Source organism: Nasonia vitripennis, chromosome 1 (genome assembly GCF_009193385.2).
Source record: "Nasonia vitripennis strain AsymCx chromosome 1, Nvit_psr_1.1, whole genome shotgun sequence".
Classification (NCBI taxonomy): Eukaryota; Metazoa; Arthropoda; class Insecta; order Hymenoptera; family Pteromalidae; genus Nasonia; species Nasonia vitripennis.
Genome location: NC_045757.1, coordinates 6,790,476 through 6,810,667, shown reverse-complemented (window position 1 = coordinate 6,810,667; position 20,192 = coordinate 6,790,476). Strand labels below are relative to the sequence as shown.

The following is a 20,192-nucleotide window of genomic DNA, read 5'->3' as shown; positions in this document are numbered from 1 at the left end:
AGCCATTGGAACACAATGCGTAACCACGATGAATGCGCTGACGCTTTTGTAAACTGGCAATTTTCTCTCTGGCGAGAGAGCGAGCGCGCCCGCCTCGCAATATTAATGAGCGCCGACAAAGAGTCATTAATTATTATTTTAATGGTAATCGTAAACTAGAAAATCATTGTTCTTTTAATTAGAGAGCGAGAGGTCGACGGAATCTCGAACTGCAGAGCAGGAAACTTCGTTTCCCTGGAGCAAGTATTCGAGTAAAACTTTTTTTTTTCCACGAGAAATTCAGCACTCTAATGGCTGCGGTTCTACATAACATCGGTACACACACTTCGCGCCGGGAGGGGCGACGACGGCGACGGCGACAAGTCTCTCCACTCGTCACGTGCCCTTTCCTGGTTTTTCTTTTATTAAAATATCACTTAACCGTTTAACGACATTTACCTGCCGACCCATTTCTCTCTTAAGCCTGTATACCATACCTACCCCATTTTTTCCCCTGTGCCTACCAGTCACTCGAAAAAAAGGGGTAGTGAGAGTTAAACAGCCCTGAAATTATTAGATTCGCTTTAAAATTCAAATAACATCCGGCAAGAAGACAGAGAGATAAAGTGAGAGAGAGAGAGAAAAGTCGTCGCCGGCGTGTGGCTGCACTGCACCGGCGGTGGGAGATCAATATGGGAAACGTCGCTCTCTCTACAGGCGCGTTGAACAAAAGAACGCTGAAATTCAGCCTCCGCCCTTCGACTACTATACCAGCTCGATGCTCTGCATATATAGAGAAAAGAGAAGCTCTTTTGTAGGGCCAGAGCATTCCAACAAGTTGAGAGAGAGAGAGGAAAAACGTGTGCATGTATACACACACAGATCGCGGCTTAGCGAACCACTTTGGCCGGCGAATTTACATTGTCGAAACGTTTGCGCCTCGCGTAATACGAGCTTTTTTCCTACCTCATCGCGCATCGGAATCTCATTTTTCGAAGAGAGGCTTCAACACCCCCCCCCCCCGCACGTGTACTGTTTAGAGGGAAAACTCCCGGTTTACCAAGCAAACACGCCGGCCGAGTACAATGTGCCGGACTATATATATATATAGGGGGTGAGCTCTCAGCCGCGGGCTTGGATGATGCTGCTACGTATGAAACTTCAGGGCAAACATCGCGGCGGCGGCTGGCGTTTCTTGCGCTTCGATAAAACGCAATGTCTACAGCGTTTGCGGCAAATGATACGAAAACGAAGTGTACTGTAAACTGTATATGTATGACCTACTGCGTATCGAGAGAGATGTTACCGATTGAATAAATATTTTAATAGAAGTCAAGAGAAAGAGCTGATACGAATTGTTAAGACGTATACTAATGACCCAACAAACTCACGAGCGTATAAATCCAGGACGATTCGCTACCAACAAAAAAGAATAAGTTGCGGAACAACGAGTATAAGTATATATACTGTACGCGATGATAAGAGAGAAACTCGTGCGCGATGGCTGAATTTCAATTCAAGACTTCTTCTATTCTTCGTCGCGCAAACCGGTGTGCCCTATACTCGGGTAGTATATATATATATAATATATATAATATATATATATATATATAATATATATAATATATATATATATATATATATATATATATATATATAATATATATATATATATATATATATATATATATATATATATATATATATATATATATATATATATATATATATATATATATATATATATATATATATATATAATATATATATATATATATATATATATATATATATATATATATATATAGCCCATTGTTTTCGCGAAGGCAGCCATTATAATTTATACGCTGGAATCACTCGTTTATAACTCGGCAGACGGGGAACTTTAATCAGTCGAATTCTCAGCTCGGCAATTAGTTCGCCCGCGAGAGTGAGAAAGGAAAATAAATAAATTTCAAACTTTTCCCTGAATTCCTGATGCCGCGACGTATATACACAGACACACTGTGAAAGCAGATCTGTACGCGTATAAGCCGGAGCTGTATAAATTATCACGGGAAATTTGCTACATTTTGATCCAGTGCAGCAATCGACACATCGGCCGTGTAATCCGGCGTGTTATTATATCCCCAGCGGATCGCGAGAGATAACAGCTAGCGGGAGAAAATCTCTGCGTTCGCGGCTTTCCGAGGAAAGTTTGCCTCGCGCGACACAGTAGCACAGCAGGGTAAATACGCGCAAGCGAAATAGTTTTACATGCAAATAAACTTGCGCCATACGCGTTGTGCCCCCAGCTGATAACTAGCTCCAACAGCTATTACCACATTTGAATTCAATGCGCACTCGGTAATCCGGCTTACAGCAGCAGGCACTGCAGCTTCGGACGATGAAGCGATTTAATTTGCCGCGACTAAAGCGTCGCTAACTCTAGCGGTTACCTTCGGATATGCAAATCATCGAGAGCGAGTCGACTTTGCTTGCAGAGAGCCGAGAGATGGATAGAACGTCGCAGCGGCTGATCCAATTATATGCGCTCTAGCCTGCAAGCGCGTGTGACTGTGTGCATAGACACACGTAGAGGGGTATAGTGCGCGAATTCTAACCTATAAAGCCTTGCACGGCGTCTGGTTTAATCAGTGTATCGGCCTTCGAGGCTGGAGGTATTAAAACGACGGCGATAAACCGCTTGATGAAGAGAGACGTTCGATCGAGCAATAAAGAAAGCGCGCGACACTTGCCTGTCCGAGGTGTCGCGCTCAAGGTCGATCATGTCGTCGGTCGCGTTGGCGGCGCTGATGATGCGTCCGTTTGAGCAGCTGCTCTTCTCTTCGGCGACGAGGACCTCCCGGTAGACCGTAGCTCGAGACTGCTGATGGTCATGCGGAGTCGTCGTCGTCGTCGTCGTCGCGCTCACCACCACCGCGGCGTGCTCTTCTGCACTGCTGCTGCTGCTGCTGCTTCTGCTGCTGCTGCTGCTGCTGCTGTTGCTACTGCCCGGGTTGGGGCCCGGGTGAAGCCTAGGCCGACATTTCGGAAATAGACGGTTCAAGTCTGCGTTCTCCAAGATCAGGCTTGTCATCGCTCGTTCATGCCGGTGCTCCACGATAAGCTCTCATGATGACGATGACGGCGATGATGATTGACACTGTGTCCACGTGGCTTCTCAAGACTGCACTGCTCGCTGCTGATTTCCCAGGGCGGCGACGAGTTGTTGTCCATCATCGACTGCTATATCTGCAATGGAAATTGGCGGATAAGTATTATTGTCGCACTAGGTGTGTGTGGATTATAGAGAGACTCTTTGATACGGTGAGCGAGGGAGATGTATGTGTATTCGGGGGCTCTTTGTCATTTTGCGTATATGGGCGTGAGTGTACACGTCGCAGCTGCCGCTGAATTACGAGCGAATAGGTACGCGGATCTGCGAATGGCGCGCATTGCCCTGTTTGCAAAAGTGACGGCCATTAATCGCGCGGGGATATCTGTGCGCGCGCGCGCGCGGCCCAGGAGTTATTTCGCAGGTGACGTCGCGAGGCGATCCTGAAAAATAGATGTGACGATAGCTTTGTCTTTGCGGAGTAAGTGCAGGCGTTTGCGTGTGTGCGGATTGACGTGGCTGAATTGAAGTTTCATTGAAAGATATTTTCTGCATATTATCTTTAGCGTCAAAGAAATGAACTAGAAATAAGATAGAAGCGATTCGAAGCTGATCTTAATTAATGTATGATACTAAGAAAGAAACTACCTCCTCTCAGTAAGATAATAAATTATTTCAATTCAATATCGATGTGAAATATTAAAAAACGATTAAAATTCAATACCAGCTTCTGCTCCAGAGGCATAAGAATAACCGTTACAGTATTTTCTCCCACTTTTTCTCTTCTCGCCACGTATCCTCCCATACATAAGAAGTTATCACTTCAAAAAATGTTGCAGCGCATCGTCGGACAGTATAGGCACATCCAATCGTTTCCAGCATACCGTAGTAGATTAAATCTCTTCGCTCGCGCGTATAACCATTGCCAACTCAAGCGTTTTCCTCATCTCGCGCAAGAAAGAATACACAGCCGCGCTTCCCACGCTATATACACTGGAAATCCTTCTCCGGAAGGGGTGTATGCGAGCGAGCAAGCAAGCTAGTAGTCATCTCACAGAAGAGAGTGAGGGAAGCAGGGTCGGTGTCGGCAAATGAGTACAAGACGAGAGGAGTGAATCTGCATATACTGTACCCCCGTAGATATATATGTACACAAGATTATATCCGGCTGGTCGCGGAAAGTTGAAGTGGTTTACACCCGTCTGACTGTTCTCCCTCTGGGCGAGAAACCGCAGAGCAGCGGCAGCATCGTACACCCTTTCCCTCTCTCAAAGAGAGAAACCACGTGCAACGCGTCGAGTGGCACTTGCAAAGCGTGTTGACAGTGCGCGCGCGCGCGCGCAAACCAGGCACAATTTCATGCGAGTGCAGCATCTCCTCCTCGCGAGACACTGCTACTACCCGCTCAGTGCAGTGTGCATGTATACATGCACGTCCATCGGATATACGCGCGCGTGCACAATGCAGCAGCGGAGTCGAGAAACGGATAATGGAAATCACGCTCGCTGCCGTGCGCAGACGGTTTAACCTCGAAATCTCGTGCGCGTTATGACCGAGTGCTGGGGTAATTGAAATGCCGCGGTGAGCCTTTAGCGATCGAAACTCCGTCGAATGACTGCTAATGGAATAATCCTCCTGGGGATTGTTTCGCTTGCGGGTTGCTGTACCGATGATGCGCCATCTAGCGGCGAAGACTCAAACGTTGATTTAATTACAGCCGCACACTCGGGCGTATCGACCCGCGGTGACGAAAAACTAAAGGGAAAAACTGAAACAAACGCATGTATACAGACGCTGACGGCTGCAGAGGAGGACTAAATAAGATTGCACGAGTTCTCTCTCACTCGCTTTTCAGCGTCGCGCGCTGCGCTGCTACAAAACGTCAGAGCGGCTTAATGCGAGCGCGCCGAGCGAGAAATTCAATGAAGACACGCGGAAAGACAGGCGGTAACAGAGAGTGACGCGGGTAGATATTGAAAAAGCTGGTTCTGCAGCTGGTGAGCGAAAAAAAATGCGACATGTACGTACAACGCGGATACACGTTTCAGGATCCACGGTATCGACCTCGTTGCGCTCCGCGCGCGCTCGTCATAATCATTCCTTTTTCTCTAGCTCTCGCTTGCGCCCAAGCGAGAGCAAGAGAGAGAGACAGGTACACCTATACGATTCGATCGACACGAAATTGAGATATAAGCGGGGGCTTTAGAGGCGCCTTTCGAGAGAACTCCGCGTGTGCCGCAGCAGTATAGCGGCGGCCTTTCTCTCTCTCTCTCTCTCTCTCTCTCTCTCTCTCTCTCTCTCGACCATACATATGGATGTTATGTAGATGGCTCACGCGGGGCTGCATAATCTGTCGGCGGCGAGTCGTCGGATGGCAAATATCTGTCTCCCTCCTTAATGCGATCAAACGCTCTCTCTCTCTCTCTCTCTATCTCTGCACCCTTCGAGAGAGCCGCGGAAACTAGTAATCGTCTCTTCCGCTTTATTTGATCGTTCCATTAAAGACAGATCGCGGCAAACTTAATAATCTTTTGATGGGACTGGGTCGTCGCTCCTCCTTCCCGTTTACGCTTGCACAACTCGCTCAAGCGTATATAGCCTAAATTATTTATAACGTCTTCAAGCTACTATCCTTCCCGAACTTAACCTTCGGTCGCTCGATTATTTCGATACCTGTCGATGAGTAACCAGCATAGATTCTACACTTCCTTTTTTCTCTACCTCTTCGTACCGAGTATAAACGTAGTCAGTCATCATGTGGAATCCTAGCGCAGAGCGAAGAGACTTTCGTGTATTTAAGGCCAGGAGCCGAGTGCTCGCGTGGTGTGCAAAAGCACTCGCGAATTGCGAGTTTCGCTCGAGTACTTCCGTCATAAACTCTCACCGGCTGCCGCCGCCACTACGGAATTTGCCGAGCCGCGTGTGTATAGCCGGAAAAGTGCGAACGACGTAGTGAACTCGTCGGCGGCAGCTTCGTTAGCACCGTCGGTTCTTTTTACTCTTTTCGCATCTCTCCTTTTCGAAAAAAGCGCGAGGAGAGGGACAGCTGCAACTCGAGCGCTTCATGCTCTGGTTGCTCGTACGAGGTTCTTCAGGTTTCCCTCGGGCTTTCAGTATTAGAGGGATGTATATACGCTCTCGACGATATGGCTGTTCTTGGACTCGAATATTAATCCCCCGCCGACTTTGGAACACGAGAGGCGTTTTTTAATATTGTCGCCGGCCCCCGCGAGCCATAATGCAATTCCGCTTTCGGAGAGTTTCTTTCTCCTATACTATTCCGCTTTCTCTCTCTCTCTCTCTCTCTCTCTCTCTCTCTCTCTCTCTCTCTCTCTCTCTCTCTCTCTCTCTACACACACAGTTCTATACGTGTATAGGTGAAACAAAGTCGCCGTCGTTTACTTAGCTAATTGGCTGCAGCAGCTCTCGGCTAACAGGATTGAGGAGTGAGCAATTTGATTTAGCGCGTGCTCGTGTGTCTTTTTCCGGCCAGCAGCGCGCGATTTATAAATCCGTTCTCCGGAAGGAGCGAGAAAAAAAATTGTATTCCACGGGCATTAGACTCAAACGGATAATCTCGTCGGCTCGGCGTAATCGATATGACGACTAATGGAGTATCGCTCCCGCCCGAGTCTCTCTCTCTCTCTCTCTCTCTCTCTCTCTCTCTCTCTACTCTATCGCGGTGCTGCGCTGTGCGCTGCGGCTCAAATTCAATATCGCCGTCGACGTAGAATCCTATAGATGCCAGCGCCGCGGTCCGCTGGATTAATCGAGTCGTGCGCGCATCTTCCCGCTCGAGATAAAAAGTCGCGGAATAGACTCCTACGGCGATAACTCTTGCGCGCGCAGGGGACTGGTTTCGTTTTTCACGTTGAGGTTAATTTGAATGTATGTGAGTGAAATGGATTTTAAAGAGAGAATTCGCATTTGCTGAGGTGAAACCTAGTCAAACCTATAGTCAAACGTATTCATACCTATTTACCGTTGCTTCGCTCGATTTAAACCAAACAGCTTACAAACATTTCAACGCGACTTAAAATTACACCCACACAGACCTAAACTCATCCAGAAGCATTACCCGCCTAACAGCTCCAATCAGCGAGCAGCATCGTTGTCAGCTCTTCAAAAAAATCCTCGAATCATGCCCGAAAATCATCATCAACAATCCGTCCCCAACGTGACACTAATCCGACTGCGGACTAGTGTCACGTGCTCGGCCACAGAGAGCGAAGCGTCCGTGTGTCACAGCAGAATGTGCTCCGTGTGCGATTGTGTATAGCTTGCGCTCGCTGCCACCGCCGCTGATGCCACTGACCTCCTATATTGATTCCGCACGCTCAGCCGGGCTGCGAGGGAATCGCGCGCATTCTGTCCGTCTCCCTACCGCGCTCTCTCCGTCCATCCTATACCTTGCCACCTAGTCTCTCTCTAGCTCTATACTCAGTTTCGCAGATATCAAGACTGACCTTTCGCCTGTTTGTTTTCTTCTCCGTCTCTCTCTCTCTCTCTCTCTCTCTCTCTCTCTCTCTCTCTCTCTCACTCACAGTCCGATTGTCTGCGCCGCCGCTCCATTTTGAAATTCCATACCAGCTGGCAACGCGTGCTCTCGTTTCGTATTGTTCGACGTGATTTAATATGTAGCCTCGAGAGCGCGGCGTCCAGTCTCACTGCCTCTCGCACTTTATGGAGATGCCCTGGTTTCGCTGCTCGCGCGCGGCGGACTGCGCTTTGCGAATTTATTAATCAGCATTGTCCGTCCGTCCGTTCTCTCGCGAGTGCGCGAATGTGGTTTTATAGCCGATCGCCTTGTCCTCTCTCCCTCTGGAATCCCAGTAATAAAGCCTCCCGTGCGTACATACACCATCAGCACCTTCCTTCCCCTCTTTTCTGTTCATTATTGAAAAAGCCGTCGCGATAGAGAATCGAACAATAGATCCGTGATAACCGCGCGCTCGCTCGCGTTAATTAATTATCTATCCGTCTCTCTCTCTCTCTCTCAGTCATTCTGCTGAGCCATCCCCATCCATCCATCCATCCATCGTATGGCACACCGCAGACAATGAACGACACGGAATAACGGAAAGAGCCGTCGCCGTTTTTTCCGATATCTCTCTCTCCCATCCAACTCTCTCATTATAGCCATCTAATCACGCGCTCCTCGGCCACCCTATATATTTACGTATACACTACCTGTACACGATTGCTTCCATCACGCGAGGCACTTTCAGCCCGTATAAAATTTTCTCGCACGTTTTCCATTTCTCCGTCCTTGTCGTGCACACACGCGTACGAGCACACGGTGTACAGAGGTATATAAGTGTACGATGGCGGTGCGGCAACGTCACCCCATCCAACTCGGCCCCTTATACTCGCTGTTCGCTGCTGTGCGCGGGGAAAGAGTATAGGGAAGCCCCCCTGCAGTACAGCGGATCCTGGCGCACATACGTCCTGCGGAGAGAGAGAAAGCCAGCTAGGCGAAGATAATTCCTCTTTACGGAGGTGTTAAAACGCGCAGCCACCGCCGCCACTGCGCCAGCCAGTTATATTCTCTCTTTCTTTCTCTCTCTCTCTCTCTCTCTCTCTCTCTCTCTCTCTCTTTCTCTTTGTTTTTCTTCTTCTTCTCTCTGTACTACGCGTATGTTTGAGCGCGGCAGAGTTTGCCAGAGACCACACCGCGCGGTGAGATTCCCAGAGAGCGATTCCCCTGCATATACTATACTGAAGCTTTTTTTCTGCTCGCTCGTGATCTCTGTACGTACGTATAGCGAAACGTATATATAACATGCGCACGAGTGTGTTGAGGGAGAGAGAGCTAATGGGCTGCTTGGAGAGCTTTATACGCGCGAAAGAATAAATGGGTTCAATATTTTCTGAAGGATTTAAAAGCGCTCCTGATCCTCGCTTCTTTTTTTCCTAAGCGATATATGCGCGCGCGCGTATTTACGGATACTGAGCTTGCGGATGTCCGAGCGGGAAATTCAAAATTGAGTGCCATTCAGTGTTCGAGAGAGAGAGAGAGAGAGAGAGAGAGATATAACGCGGTCGATTCGAGCTTGTTTGAAAAATAAATAACTCCGGATCGCTTCACTGCAACCGAAAGCTCTCCTTTCATCTCTTCATCATTGATATGCTGCATTCGATCAATCAGAGATTTTTCCATGTATTCCAAATCCCTCGATCCTGTGTAATGTATACATAGCTACTCGCGCGCGATTAAAAGAAGAAGTATATCCTGCACTCAGCCGATTATGCCAAAGTCAGCAACGGCACATCTCTCGGCGCGCTCGGGCGCAATAATAATGAAGCCGGCCGCGTGTGCCAGGATTATACACACTCTGCCACATAAGACCGTATACATATATAGGTATATACATGGCCCGTGATTTCGCGTACGTAAACCCTGCGAGCGAGCGCGCGATCAATGAGGCCAAATGTTTGACTCGAGCTAACAAGACTCGAGCGCGATGTACTGAATCATTCCCGTATACCTGGTATACCTATATATAAATATCCGTACGTGGTCTACACGCCTCTGTCGTTCTGATTTCGCTGGCGTTGTGTTCGCCTCTTTTTTTTATCCCCGAGCTCGAAGGACGAGTCCGCGCAGTTGAATGAACGGCACACCTGGGACGATCTGTGCGCGGTGGCCCCTGATGCGGCTCTTTTGGGCGTCGGACACTGGTCGTTAAACCGGCGAGTGCTAGAGAGAAATCTGACACGGAGGGAGAGAGATAGTCTCTTGTGTGATCGTGTTGTACCCTTTTTTTTTACAGCGACACAGCCAATAAGACGCGTCGATTTTTCCCCAGCGTTGATACAAGATATAACGGGGATATGATTGGTCGAAACGGTTTTTTCCTATCCAGCTTCTACTTCTATACGTGACGTCGTAATAAGGTCCGCATTGTCGATGCAGGCTGCGTGCAGTCGGTCGGCCATTTTTCTCTCTTCTCCCCCCCCCCCCGCTCGTATTTCGCCCGTCAGAGAAAGAGCGGCTGGATAACGCAACGGTGGAATTGGGAAAAACCCGCCGAGGGCGAGGCCGTGTCTATAGTTCAGTCATCTCTCTCGCTCCTCGTTCACCGATGAAATTTCGTGTTTTTTTTTTTCATTCACGCCCTCCGGTCATATTCTCGCGAGCTCAGCTTTTTTAACTTTTATTTATTGGTACGATTCGTACACTATGTAAAAACAAGTTTTTTCCACTGATGCAGCTGTATACAAAGAACTAATTTTCCGGAAGCGAGTAATATCCGAAATACATATTAGATGTATACAACGGCTTTCAATTTCGATAAAGTTTATTCCCCCCTCTAAAGAAATAAAGAAAGCGCGCATCTTGAAAAAAGCCTATACATTGTGGATGGCGCATCGAAGCCGTACAATATCTCGTCGCCGCCCGCGCGCGCAGCTTTTACCTCTTTTCTCTCTCTCTCTCTCTTTTCCGCACCGTACGCCGATTGCTCTCGACTTCTTATACCCCGGGCATATAGAGGGAGAGACAGCAGCGGCGAACTTTTAGGTTATGTTCCCGCGGTCGAGCATAAAAACCTTCTCTGGCCGGTATAGCTATAGGTTATGCACTATACTGTTGCGACAGGGGGTATTTTAGGGAGAGAAATAAGCCGGCGGTATGCGCAGAAGAGAGAGAGAGAGAGAGAGAGAGAGAGAGAGAGAGAGAGAGAGAGAGAGGCAAAGTCGATAAAGAAAAGGGAGTATAGGAAACAGCTGCATATAAAATCCCATCTCGAACGAGTCGGCTTTCTCATACGGAATTTTATCGTATGCACAGCCCGCGCCGCGCCACGTGCGCAACGCGTCTTTTTCTCATTACTATTTCCTTATATCTCTCCGCAAGCTTTCTCTCTCTCTCTCTCTCGGGAAGGGATACACCGATGCAGCCGCGGGTCGTCGGGTTGCGCGATAAATTGACCAACGAAATTATTCTCCGCTCGCGAGCATCTGTTATACTATACAACATACACAGTGCATCAGCCTCCGTATGTGTGTATAGTGTATACATGTGGAGGGGGATCGTCGGAGGTTGACTCGTACCACTTAACTCGCGGACGAGTCCGGGAATAAAGTTAGCCGGAGATAATCCGGGCGCGAGTACGGGACTGAGCTGCGTTGGTAGCAAAAAATTGAATTAAGCGTGTGCTTCGCCTGTATAATTGGCGCGGAAAGTTTGCCGCTCGCGCAGAGTATATGCTACGGAGAGAGAGAGAGAGAGAGAGAGAGAGAAGAGAAGAGATTTGCTCGAATCAACAGACGAGTTTTTCTACGGCCGGTACACGGGATGAGAGAGAAAAATTCGTGTGTCCTATTGGTGCGGGAAAATTCGGGGAACACAGGAGTGCAATCTTGGATAGAGTGATATAACTTGATTTTCTGTATATGAAACTTGGCGTAATCGAAAGCAAAGCATAAAGGCAATCTGTTCCGAAGCTTCCCAATACGCACACGAGTGACAGTCAGAAATAAGCGCTAATCGTCGAATCCTCAACGCTGCACCGCCGCAATACGAATTAATTAATCAGCGAGTGTCACACCGCGCGAAATTCACACCCACCGGCCAATTTTTGCGCGCTAAATTCAAAATTACGCGCTGCGTAGCGCGCGGTTAACCTCGTTCCACCTCTTCCTCACTCGCGTATTTGTACGAAGCCCGCTGCTCGAGTGCCAGTCCTTCAACTGCGTCCAGAAGCTCTAACGCTGTACTCTCTCTCTCTCTCTCTCTCTCTCTCTCTCTCTCCCTCTCTTTCGCGCAAAAACATTGACGTTGCGCTCACTCGCTTCGGAAAAGGCACAGCGAGGCGGTGCTTCAAACGGCGCACTACACGCCGCTATGTGCATAAGTGTCAAGTGTCCGCTGCTGCTGCAGCGGCGCCCGGCGCTCTGCGGTTTAGAAAGGGTCAGCAGCAGCAGCAGCAGCAGCTCTCTGTGTGGGAAAAAGAGGAAATTTTTTTTAATTACACACACGCGTCGCGAGGGGCGATCCTCGAGCTCGATTCGGTAATTCGCGCGCTGCGGGAAAAATTACCAGAGGTTGGTCTCGTTGGATACAAGGGGAAATCGTTCTGTTATATCCGGAAGTGATTGATTCGAGTGTGTACTTTTTTCGCGAAAATTTAGCTATTTCAAGAGTTTACTCGAAAGAAGTTCGACAAAACACATCGAGAATTCCGAAAAATATACAGGTGCGGGTCGAGAGCGCGCGTTTATGCCTCGACGCGGTAACTAAGGGCTCCGTGTAATCGAATCGCGAGTTGCACGGCAAAGCAAGAGAGATAGAGAGAGAGAGAGAGAGTGAGCTAGTAAACGGCGTCTGGTCGTTTCGCAAGAGGGAGAGAGAGAGAGGGGGAGAGGGAGGGAGTTTGGATTCGATTTTTGTTGCAAGGCTGCGCACGCTCGAAAAACTTTTCTTATTTACCCGCTCACGCTTTTCCTGCCTGATGTCTGTCTGTGTGTATACAGCGTGTGTTTGGCTCCTTATTCAAATCTCGACATCGCGGGGGTTTGTAGAGAATTATTCAGGGAGCGAAAGCTGACTGTACTTACTATACTTTTCCGTAACCGCTTTTCTCATCAGCTCGCGCCGATCGCGAGAGACGCGATGATAATAAAATATCCAATCTCGTCGAGACACGCACCTGAGCGCGCGGGCATCGGCGTCCGCTCTCCCGATCAAAATACCTGCGCTTTCAAGCTGCACCGCGGTCCCAATTTCGCACGGCGCTTTGACGTTTAAGCGCACACAGCTTTCCCGAGAGCGAGCCGCCTCTCGAGACTTAATGGCTCGTTGAAGAGCCACAGCTCGCGGGAAGCGTCTGGCTCCCGCTAATTAACGCCTTTTGCGTGTGCTTCTCTTTTTATTCCTTCCGCCGACACCTCCGCGAGAACGGGGAGCTGACGTGGTCACTATACTACGGCCACCTGTCAGTGCGGTGTAAAAAATCGAGAGCCGAATCAAAACCTTCCCCGGCGTGAATTTCGCACGCGTGATGAGTCAGCGTCCGGGCTTTCGTTCGTTCGAGCGAGAGAGAGGACACGCACGGGCCGCTTTCCAACACCGGAAGCGTCACATCCGGGGCTGCTTACGCAAGCGTGCGGGAGGGTGAAATTAGCGGCGCAAAAAGCGCGTAATATTCCCAACGAGAGCGAGCCGGTTTATTCATCCGGCGAAACTCGCAGCCGCGGTGTTGGCAAATTATATGCGGGTGTCTATACACACACACTCGCGTGTAACCGCTCCCCCCCCCCTCCTCCGCCCTCTAGTGTGGTTATACACAACCTACGCGCGCGGGATAGACAGTGCGCGCTGCTGCTGCTCTGCTCTGCTGCTCTGCTACGATCGATAGGGCACGCGCTCCTCTCTCTATCTCTCTCTCTCTCTCTCTCTCTCTCTCTCTCTCTCTCTCTCTGGCTCGAGCAGTGCTGCTCTGGGCTGTATATACTTATACGCGAGAGACAGCCGGTAGATTCGCATTGGCCCACGGGGTTTTCGGGGTGGGGCGGCTATATACGAGAGCGAGAGAGAGAGAGAGAGCTTTCCACTGGCTGCTCTCCCTGCGTGGAAAAATTGTTCAAGTTCTAGCCGTGTTCTCGTATACCTACATCGCAAGCGCAGCTAGAGGATCCTCTGTATCTCCGGGGGACTTTTTGTCGCGCGAGGGATATTGCTCGCGGTTTTGTACAGCGCTGAAATTTTTCCTCCTCTACGCGCCGGCTCATATACCTATACATATGTGTAGAGCGAATGCCGGACTGATTGCCCGGAAAGTGGACTCCTCGAGAGGATCTACACGCGGTTATTGTTTCATCGCGTGTATCTCGCGTGTCGCCCGCGTGGAGAGCAATATAGCACGGTAATATACGCGCGACGTCGCCATTTTTACGAGTGTGCCGGAGAGCGCAATTGTGGGGCAACAAACTTTGCGGGGATATATGAGAAATAGTTCGGAGTGACGCTGATGGTAAACAATGCGCAAGAGAGCGAGAGAAAACAATTATACACGAGAGAGGGGGGCAACAATCAAAGCGACGCGAGAACAAAAACACGCCGTCGGAGTTTGCGTGCGTTCAGACACTTTGTAAACTTGAAGTTACGCGGCAGAAGGAGACGAGAGAGAGAGAGAGAGAGAGAGAGAGAGAGAGAGAGCCGCGAAGTTGTACAAGTGTTCGGTATAACGGTGTGATTGGCCGGTGGGATTTTTCGCCTCTCTCTCTCTCCCTGTATATAACCAGCTTGTCGCTGTTCTCTCTCAGCCCCTCGCACTTGATGCTTCATTAGGGATCGAGTTTCTCGAGAGGGCCGAAGGGGATTAGCGTCCGAAAGTTGCCTAAGACCCGTTGGTTATTCATGCGGCGAAACACCGCGCCAGGAACGCGTGCTCTCTCGTGAGTAAAGAGAAAAATATAGCGAAGAGAGATAAGGAAGTTTTAGCGTAGTTTTTCATCCTACTCCGTATATAATTAGTACATAAAAGTCCGCGCGATACGTGCTATACGTATATTCTTCGATGCGATGTCCAACATCGTAATTGATGATGCACACACACACACACACACACGCGTGTCTCTCTGGCTTATTCATCGCAGAGGATAATGCGCAAAAGCGCGAACTCGTTTATTCATCAGGACGTTAAACATTCAGCCGCCCGCAAAGAAGCTCCTCAATAATGGAGAATAATAAGCCTTCCTTTTCCACTCTCTCTACGGAAAGTCTCGATCAAATCTTAACCGACGACGCGCAAACAAAAAAAAAATCGTCTCGACGACGATCTAATTTTCATGCGGGTGTATGAACGAGATCGTGCATAAATGTGTGAGAGAGAGAGAGAGAGAGAGAGAGAGAGAGAGAGAATAATACGCAACTGCCGAGTACGACCCTCCGGCTGGCTTTTCGCCCTTTAAATCCCATTTTTCACCGCCCCATACACACACGAAGACACAAATCACCGCTACGGCGCAAGGTGCGCACATAAAAGCACATTGCGCCCGTCTCTCTCTCTCTCTCTCTCTCTCTCTCTCTCTCTCTCTCTCTCTCTCTCTCTCTCTCTCTCTATATATATATATATATATATATATATATATATATATATATATATATATATATATATATATATATATATATATATGTGTGTGTGTGTGTGCGCGATGGTCGGGCGCGATAACCCCGAAAACTGGACGCAAACGACGTAGCAATGGGATCTCGTTATATCTATATGCGCTGACGCTGTGTGCTGACGCGTTGAAGATTGCATTGTAAAAGGTGTGTGCGTGTTTTTTGGGAAAATTCCCCTTGAGAGTATTTTATTTATTTAACGGAAAGGTCTTTTCGAAAAATACGCGGCCATTCGCGAATGAGAAAATAAATCATTCACAAACCCTTCGTCAAAAAAAAAAGTGTAAAAGCAGCGCTGGAAACTTTTCCCGCGCGCAGCGCTGAATTTAAAAAGAAAGCCAAGAAAATGGTGTATCCATTAACCTCGATCCGCAAAAATTTCACCTGTACCATCATATATACGTATAGAGAGGGTCCAGCCGTCGTAAAGCACACTCGTCATCGTTGTCCGGCGCTTAAAAACACACGAAAGGAATTAAACGCGAATATAAAGCCGCCTTGCTCTTCGATATCGAAAGAAAGGCATCACGGTTACTCTGTGTGTATACCTATAGGTACCGTGGAGAGAAGAATTTTTTGCGCCTTTACGGCCGTCGTTTGTGGCTCATCCACTGAGTAGAACGTAGGCGATAGGAGCGGGTTATATTACGCTTTCGAGTTTATCTCTGATTAGTTTTTTTTCCTCTCTGTATTGTCCCTCCGCGAGGCTCTTTCGAAAAAAACGCTCAGATCCGTATCGTCGGAATGTGTCCCCGTCTGACCTACTCCAGCTCGTGCTACTTGAAGGCGTCGGAAGGGATATATATATATATTTTTTTTTTTTTCACAATCATACGAGCTTTGAAAAACAGATTCTTGTATAATAAACGAGCAATATTCCCTAATTTCGCGCAGTCACACTTTAATTCCAACCGCGAACACGTCCCCGCATACAGCGCATTGGTTTTCAGCTCTCTGATGTGTGTGTGTGTGTGTGCGTGTGTGTGTGTACACAATCTCAATAATTAAAACCCCCGAGCGGTGTGCTGACGTGCTATGTGTATAAGCCATACACGTATAACAAAAACACATTTCCTTTATTAACCGAAAATATCATCCACGCGCGAGCGAGCGTTCACCTCTCGATCCATTAATTTCGCCGTAATCACGCGCTATTTATCAGACAGATACGTATTATACCATCAAATTCAAACTCACTCTCTTTTTTCCACCCTTTCATACAAAAATTTCGTTGGGATACACGCGCACTAATTCTCGCGCTGTCCCTCGTCAGTTTAACCGCGGTATAAACACACACACACACACGCGCGCGCAGAAAAAGCCATAACTCAATCCTCGTGGGTGTACACATCGTACAGCAGAGTAATTCTTTACCTCGACGACGACTCTCTCCTCAAACACGGGATTTCCATGTGTGTGTGTCTGGCGGCGTATAATGAGAATTTTCGCAGCTGCGGACGCGACAAAAAAGCAGCAGCAGAAGAAGAAGGCGGCGAGAAAGAGAAGAATAACTCCGCGAAAGAGTCTGCGGCCGAACAAAGGGAAGCTGCAGCAGCAGCGTATGTGTCGTCGTCACACTTCGCACCTATTCGTTCTCTCACCGCGCGAGATTTTTTTCCCTTCTTATCCGCGTCTAGATTGTCGTCGTTGCGGTTTTGTTTTTCCCTCGCGCTCGCGCGCAAGAAATAAACAGCCGGGATTAATTTTCCGCGTGGATTACCGCGAGTTATGCACGCATGTACGTGTCTATGTATTATTCAGGAATTGAATTCGTCTATTGGGAGTATACGCGCGACGTATGATTGATTTAGGCGAGCGAGCGCGGGGGTGTCGAATGATTTGCATGCGATTATCGCGCGAGGGCTGAACTTTCGATTTGGAAGCGAGAGAAAGTTAAACGCGTACGGTAATGCCGAGCTGTGAATGTTGAAGGTTGAAATATACAAGTATACTGGAATACTATACAAGTTAATGTAGGTCTCTACCGTATATAAAAAGATAACGGTATAATTTCAGCAACGCCAGTTCGGATAATCCAGCCACCGAAGCGCGGATGGAATATTGACATCAGCCCGAAGCCACACACACGCGCGCGACAGCTCGAAATAATAAAGCTCTTCGTCGCGTATAAGGTATACACGTAGGCGCAGGTGTTTGTCGTATAGTCGTCACTTAAGTGGCAAAGCTCCGGGTTCGATCAGCCGGGAGATGGCCTTAATCTCTCACCCGCGCATCTATTGGAAGCGTGTCAACTTTTGAGGAAAAAAAAATTTTTTTCGGCGCCGAGCAACGAGCCTGTATACTCAAAAGTATCTATCTGTGTGAAAACGAGCGCACGCACACGATGACTCACGTGGCGCCCCCCAACGCTGCTACACACATCACCCCCCCCCCCTTCCTTCGTCTGACTCAACCTGTCCTCAACCACTGTCTTTTTTTGGAGTTTTGTTCGCTTTAAAAAAAAAAAATTATACATACACCTATGCGCGAGAGTCGTTAGCCTTTTCCAGCGAGCCAGATAAAACGAATGTGTATATATACACGTATATATATACACGATATACACGTATATATATACATGTATATATACACGAGGGCTGCGGAGCGCAAATAAAGTGCAAATGAAAAATAAACAGTCGGACGTTCGGTCCTGATGATGTTTTTCGACTGCGGATCGAGAGAGAGAGAGAGAGAGAGAGAGAGAGAGAGAGAGAGAGAGAGAGAGAGAGAGAGAGGGGATTGCGCGGAGGGGATGAAAAAGTTGGTGGGGGTTTAATACGACCTAACCTAAAAAGGACTCTTTTTCCGAGGCGACAGAAGAGGCTATCGACTTTTGCCCAACAACGACTACCAGAGATACATCTATCTCTCTCTCTCTCTCTCGAGCGAATTCGCGGAACGCAAGTCGACGTAACGTCACGTGTACTTTTGACGTGAGTCACGTGACGGGGATATGGGGGATAAGCACGTGGTTCGAGTTTCCGAAAAAAAAAAAAAATAATAATAATAAAAACGCTGATTTACGGCGTAATATACGTTATATGCCAATTGGTGCAGCAGTAATTTAAAGTCACCAGCGAGAGAGAAAGGTGTATTCGCCATTAGGAACTTCCTTGATCTCACCGATTGTGTCCCTAATTTGCATATCTACCACCTACGAGGGGGGAGGGACTGGGTGCATGTGCTGCGGCTGCTCTGGAAACGAATTGATTTTTAAAGAGTCCGCGGTTCGCTTTGAAAACTGCTCGCGCTATATAAGAAGATTATTGTCGAAAGTTCGGCTTATACTCTATGCATACGCGACGGTTATTGGGGTGTGTGGAAAACTTTACTTCCGAAACTCGCTCTCGGAAGCAGCGATTAATTCTAATACTTGGTTAGTGTGTCGTTGTTTGGCTTTCAGAATCGTATACTTTTCCGACACCCGTGCGCGGCCTATAAGCATATTCCAACACACGAATCGTCGCGACGGATGCAGCGGACTGTTAGCGGGTCAGTTGAAAAATCGATTCTTTCGGGAATCTGATTTTCCGTTCGCGCGCGAGAGGCTGGCGTTTTTATTTTTTCAGGAGAAAAATGCCCGTCCGATTCGGCGAATACAGTACAGAGTAGTTTGTGGCTGCACATACAGTGTAGTAAATAAACAGGAATTACGTCAGTTTTCACCTCGTTACGAAAACTCGAGCGAGCGAGTGCGTTGAAAACCGAAAATCGATATACTCCGACGAGAGAGAGAGAGAGAGAGAGAGAGAGAGAGAGAGAGAGAGAGAGAGAGAGAGAGAGAAGTGTAGGTATTAACTCACGAGGCTGCGATGTGAGCCCCTATAAACGAATTCGAAAAGATTTCCATCTACAGAGCCTGCAGACTTTCGCGAGATTCGGGCTAACTTTCCAATTGATATCCCGATAGTCGAGGCGACGCGCGGAAAAACGGCGCTCCTCTGCTCTCTCGAAAACTTGCGAAAACTACGTTAGACTATATACGGAGGGGAGAGAGGTTTGGCGTATTATATAGGTATAAGCGAGAAATGAGATTTCGCCATTAATCCCGTTTCTTTCTCGAAAGAGCCCACCGTCAGGATTCTAAAAACAGCCGTCTTTCAAGAGGTGAACCTCCGCGTCCCCCACACGACCAGTCCAACAACACTCCCTATATATAACGGCACCTGTCCACCACCACTAGCAGCACACATCGCACCTCCGCACAAAAGCATCCTTTTCTCCACCGCCCTCGAAAACGCTAGCCCACAAGCACATCTCACCTCCAAGAACGAAAGGGAATAAAAAGGGGGCAACAACGGTCCACATACCTCAATCGCACAAGGTAGCAAAGCAGCGGTGTACGAGAGTGAGAGAGTGAGAGAGAGAGTCCAGCAGGCGCAAAAACGAGGCGAGAGCCAGCTCGACTCAAGACAGGGGAATCGATCCAACACGTCGCGGCGCGTGCATGCAGCAGCAGCGCCCTTGCCGTCTTCTTTCCATCCGCCGCCGCCGCCGCCGCCGCGCCTCGTTGTGTACGTTTTCTCTCTCTCTCTCTCTCTCCGCGGAAGAAAAAGTACAGGATATCCTCTTGCCGCGAGCACACTCTCGTTCCGCGCACTCAGGGCTGGACAGCCATCGCGCCACGACGACACTGATGCGACTGCGATTATGTATACTTACGCCGCGGCGATCGAATTGTGTGAACGGAGACAGAAAGGGAGAGACGCGGCTGCCACCCGCTCGGGAAGCGACTGACTGCTCTGCAGTCTGCGGCCGCGGTGACTACTCGCGATCTCCAGGGGGGGTAGAGGCGATGCAGAGGGCGCCACTTGGCTGCTCTCTATAGGGGAGATATATCCGAGGTGTAATATACATATATAGGGGTTGCGCTGCTTTGGACGTATCGCGCATCGCTTCCGATGGCTCATTGAGAACGAGCTGCGAACGAGATGGGTCGAATTTCATTATTGCGCGTCTGTTGCTGCGCGTTTTTGAATTTTTATATTT

The 20,192-nt window shown here is 48.5% G+C and overlaps 1 protein-coding gene across 12 annotated transcripts in view; it reads right to left on the bottom strand.

Annotated features, from left to right (window-relative positions):
- The window catches only part of LOC100121891 (serine-rich adhesin for platelets), a 42,757-nt gene extending 22,815 nt beyond the window's left edge, over nt 1-19,942 (bottom strand). For all 12 annotated transcript variants that reach the window (XM_031921911.2, XM_031921919.2, XM_031921920.2 and 9 more), the window contains exons 1-2: nt 19,514-19,942; nt 2,718-3,213 (exon numbers count right to left, since the gene is read on the bottom strand). In XM_031921911.2, the coding sequence (XP_031777771.1) occupies nt 2,718-3,058 (341 nt within the window). In that variant the 5' untranslated portion in view covers nt 3,059-3,213; nt 19,514-19,942. The remainder of the gene's footprint in view (nt 1-2,717; nt 3,214-19,513) is intronic.
- Nucleotides 19,943-20,192: the final 250 nt, after the last annotated feature.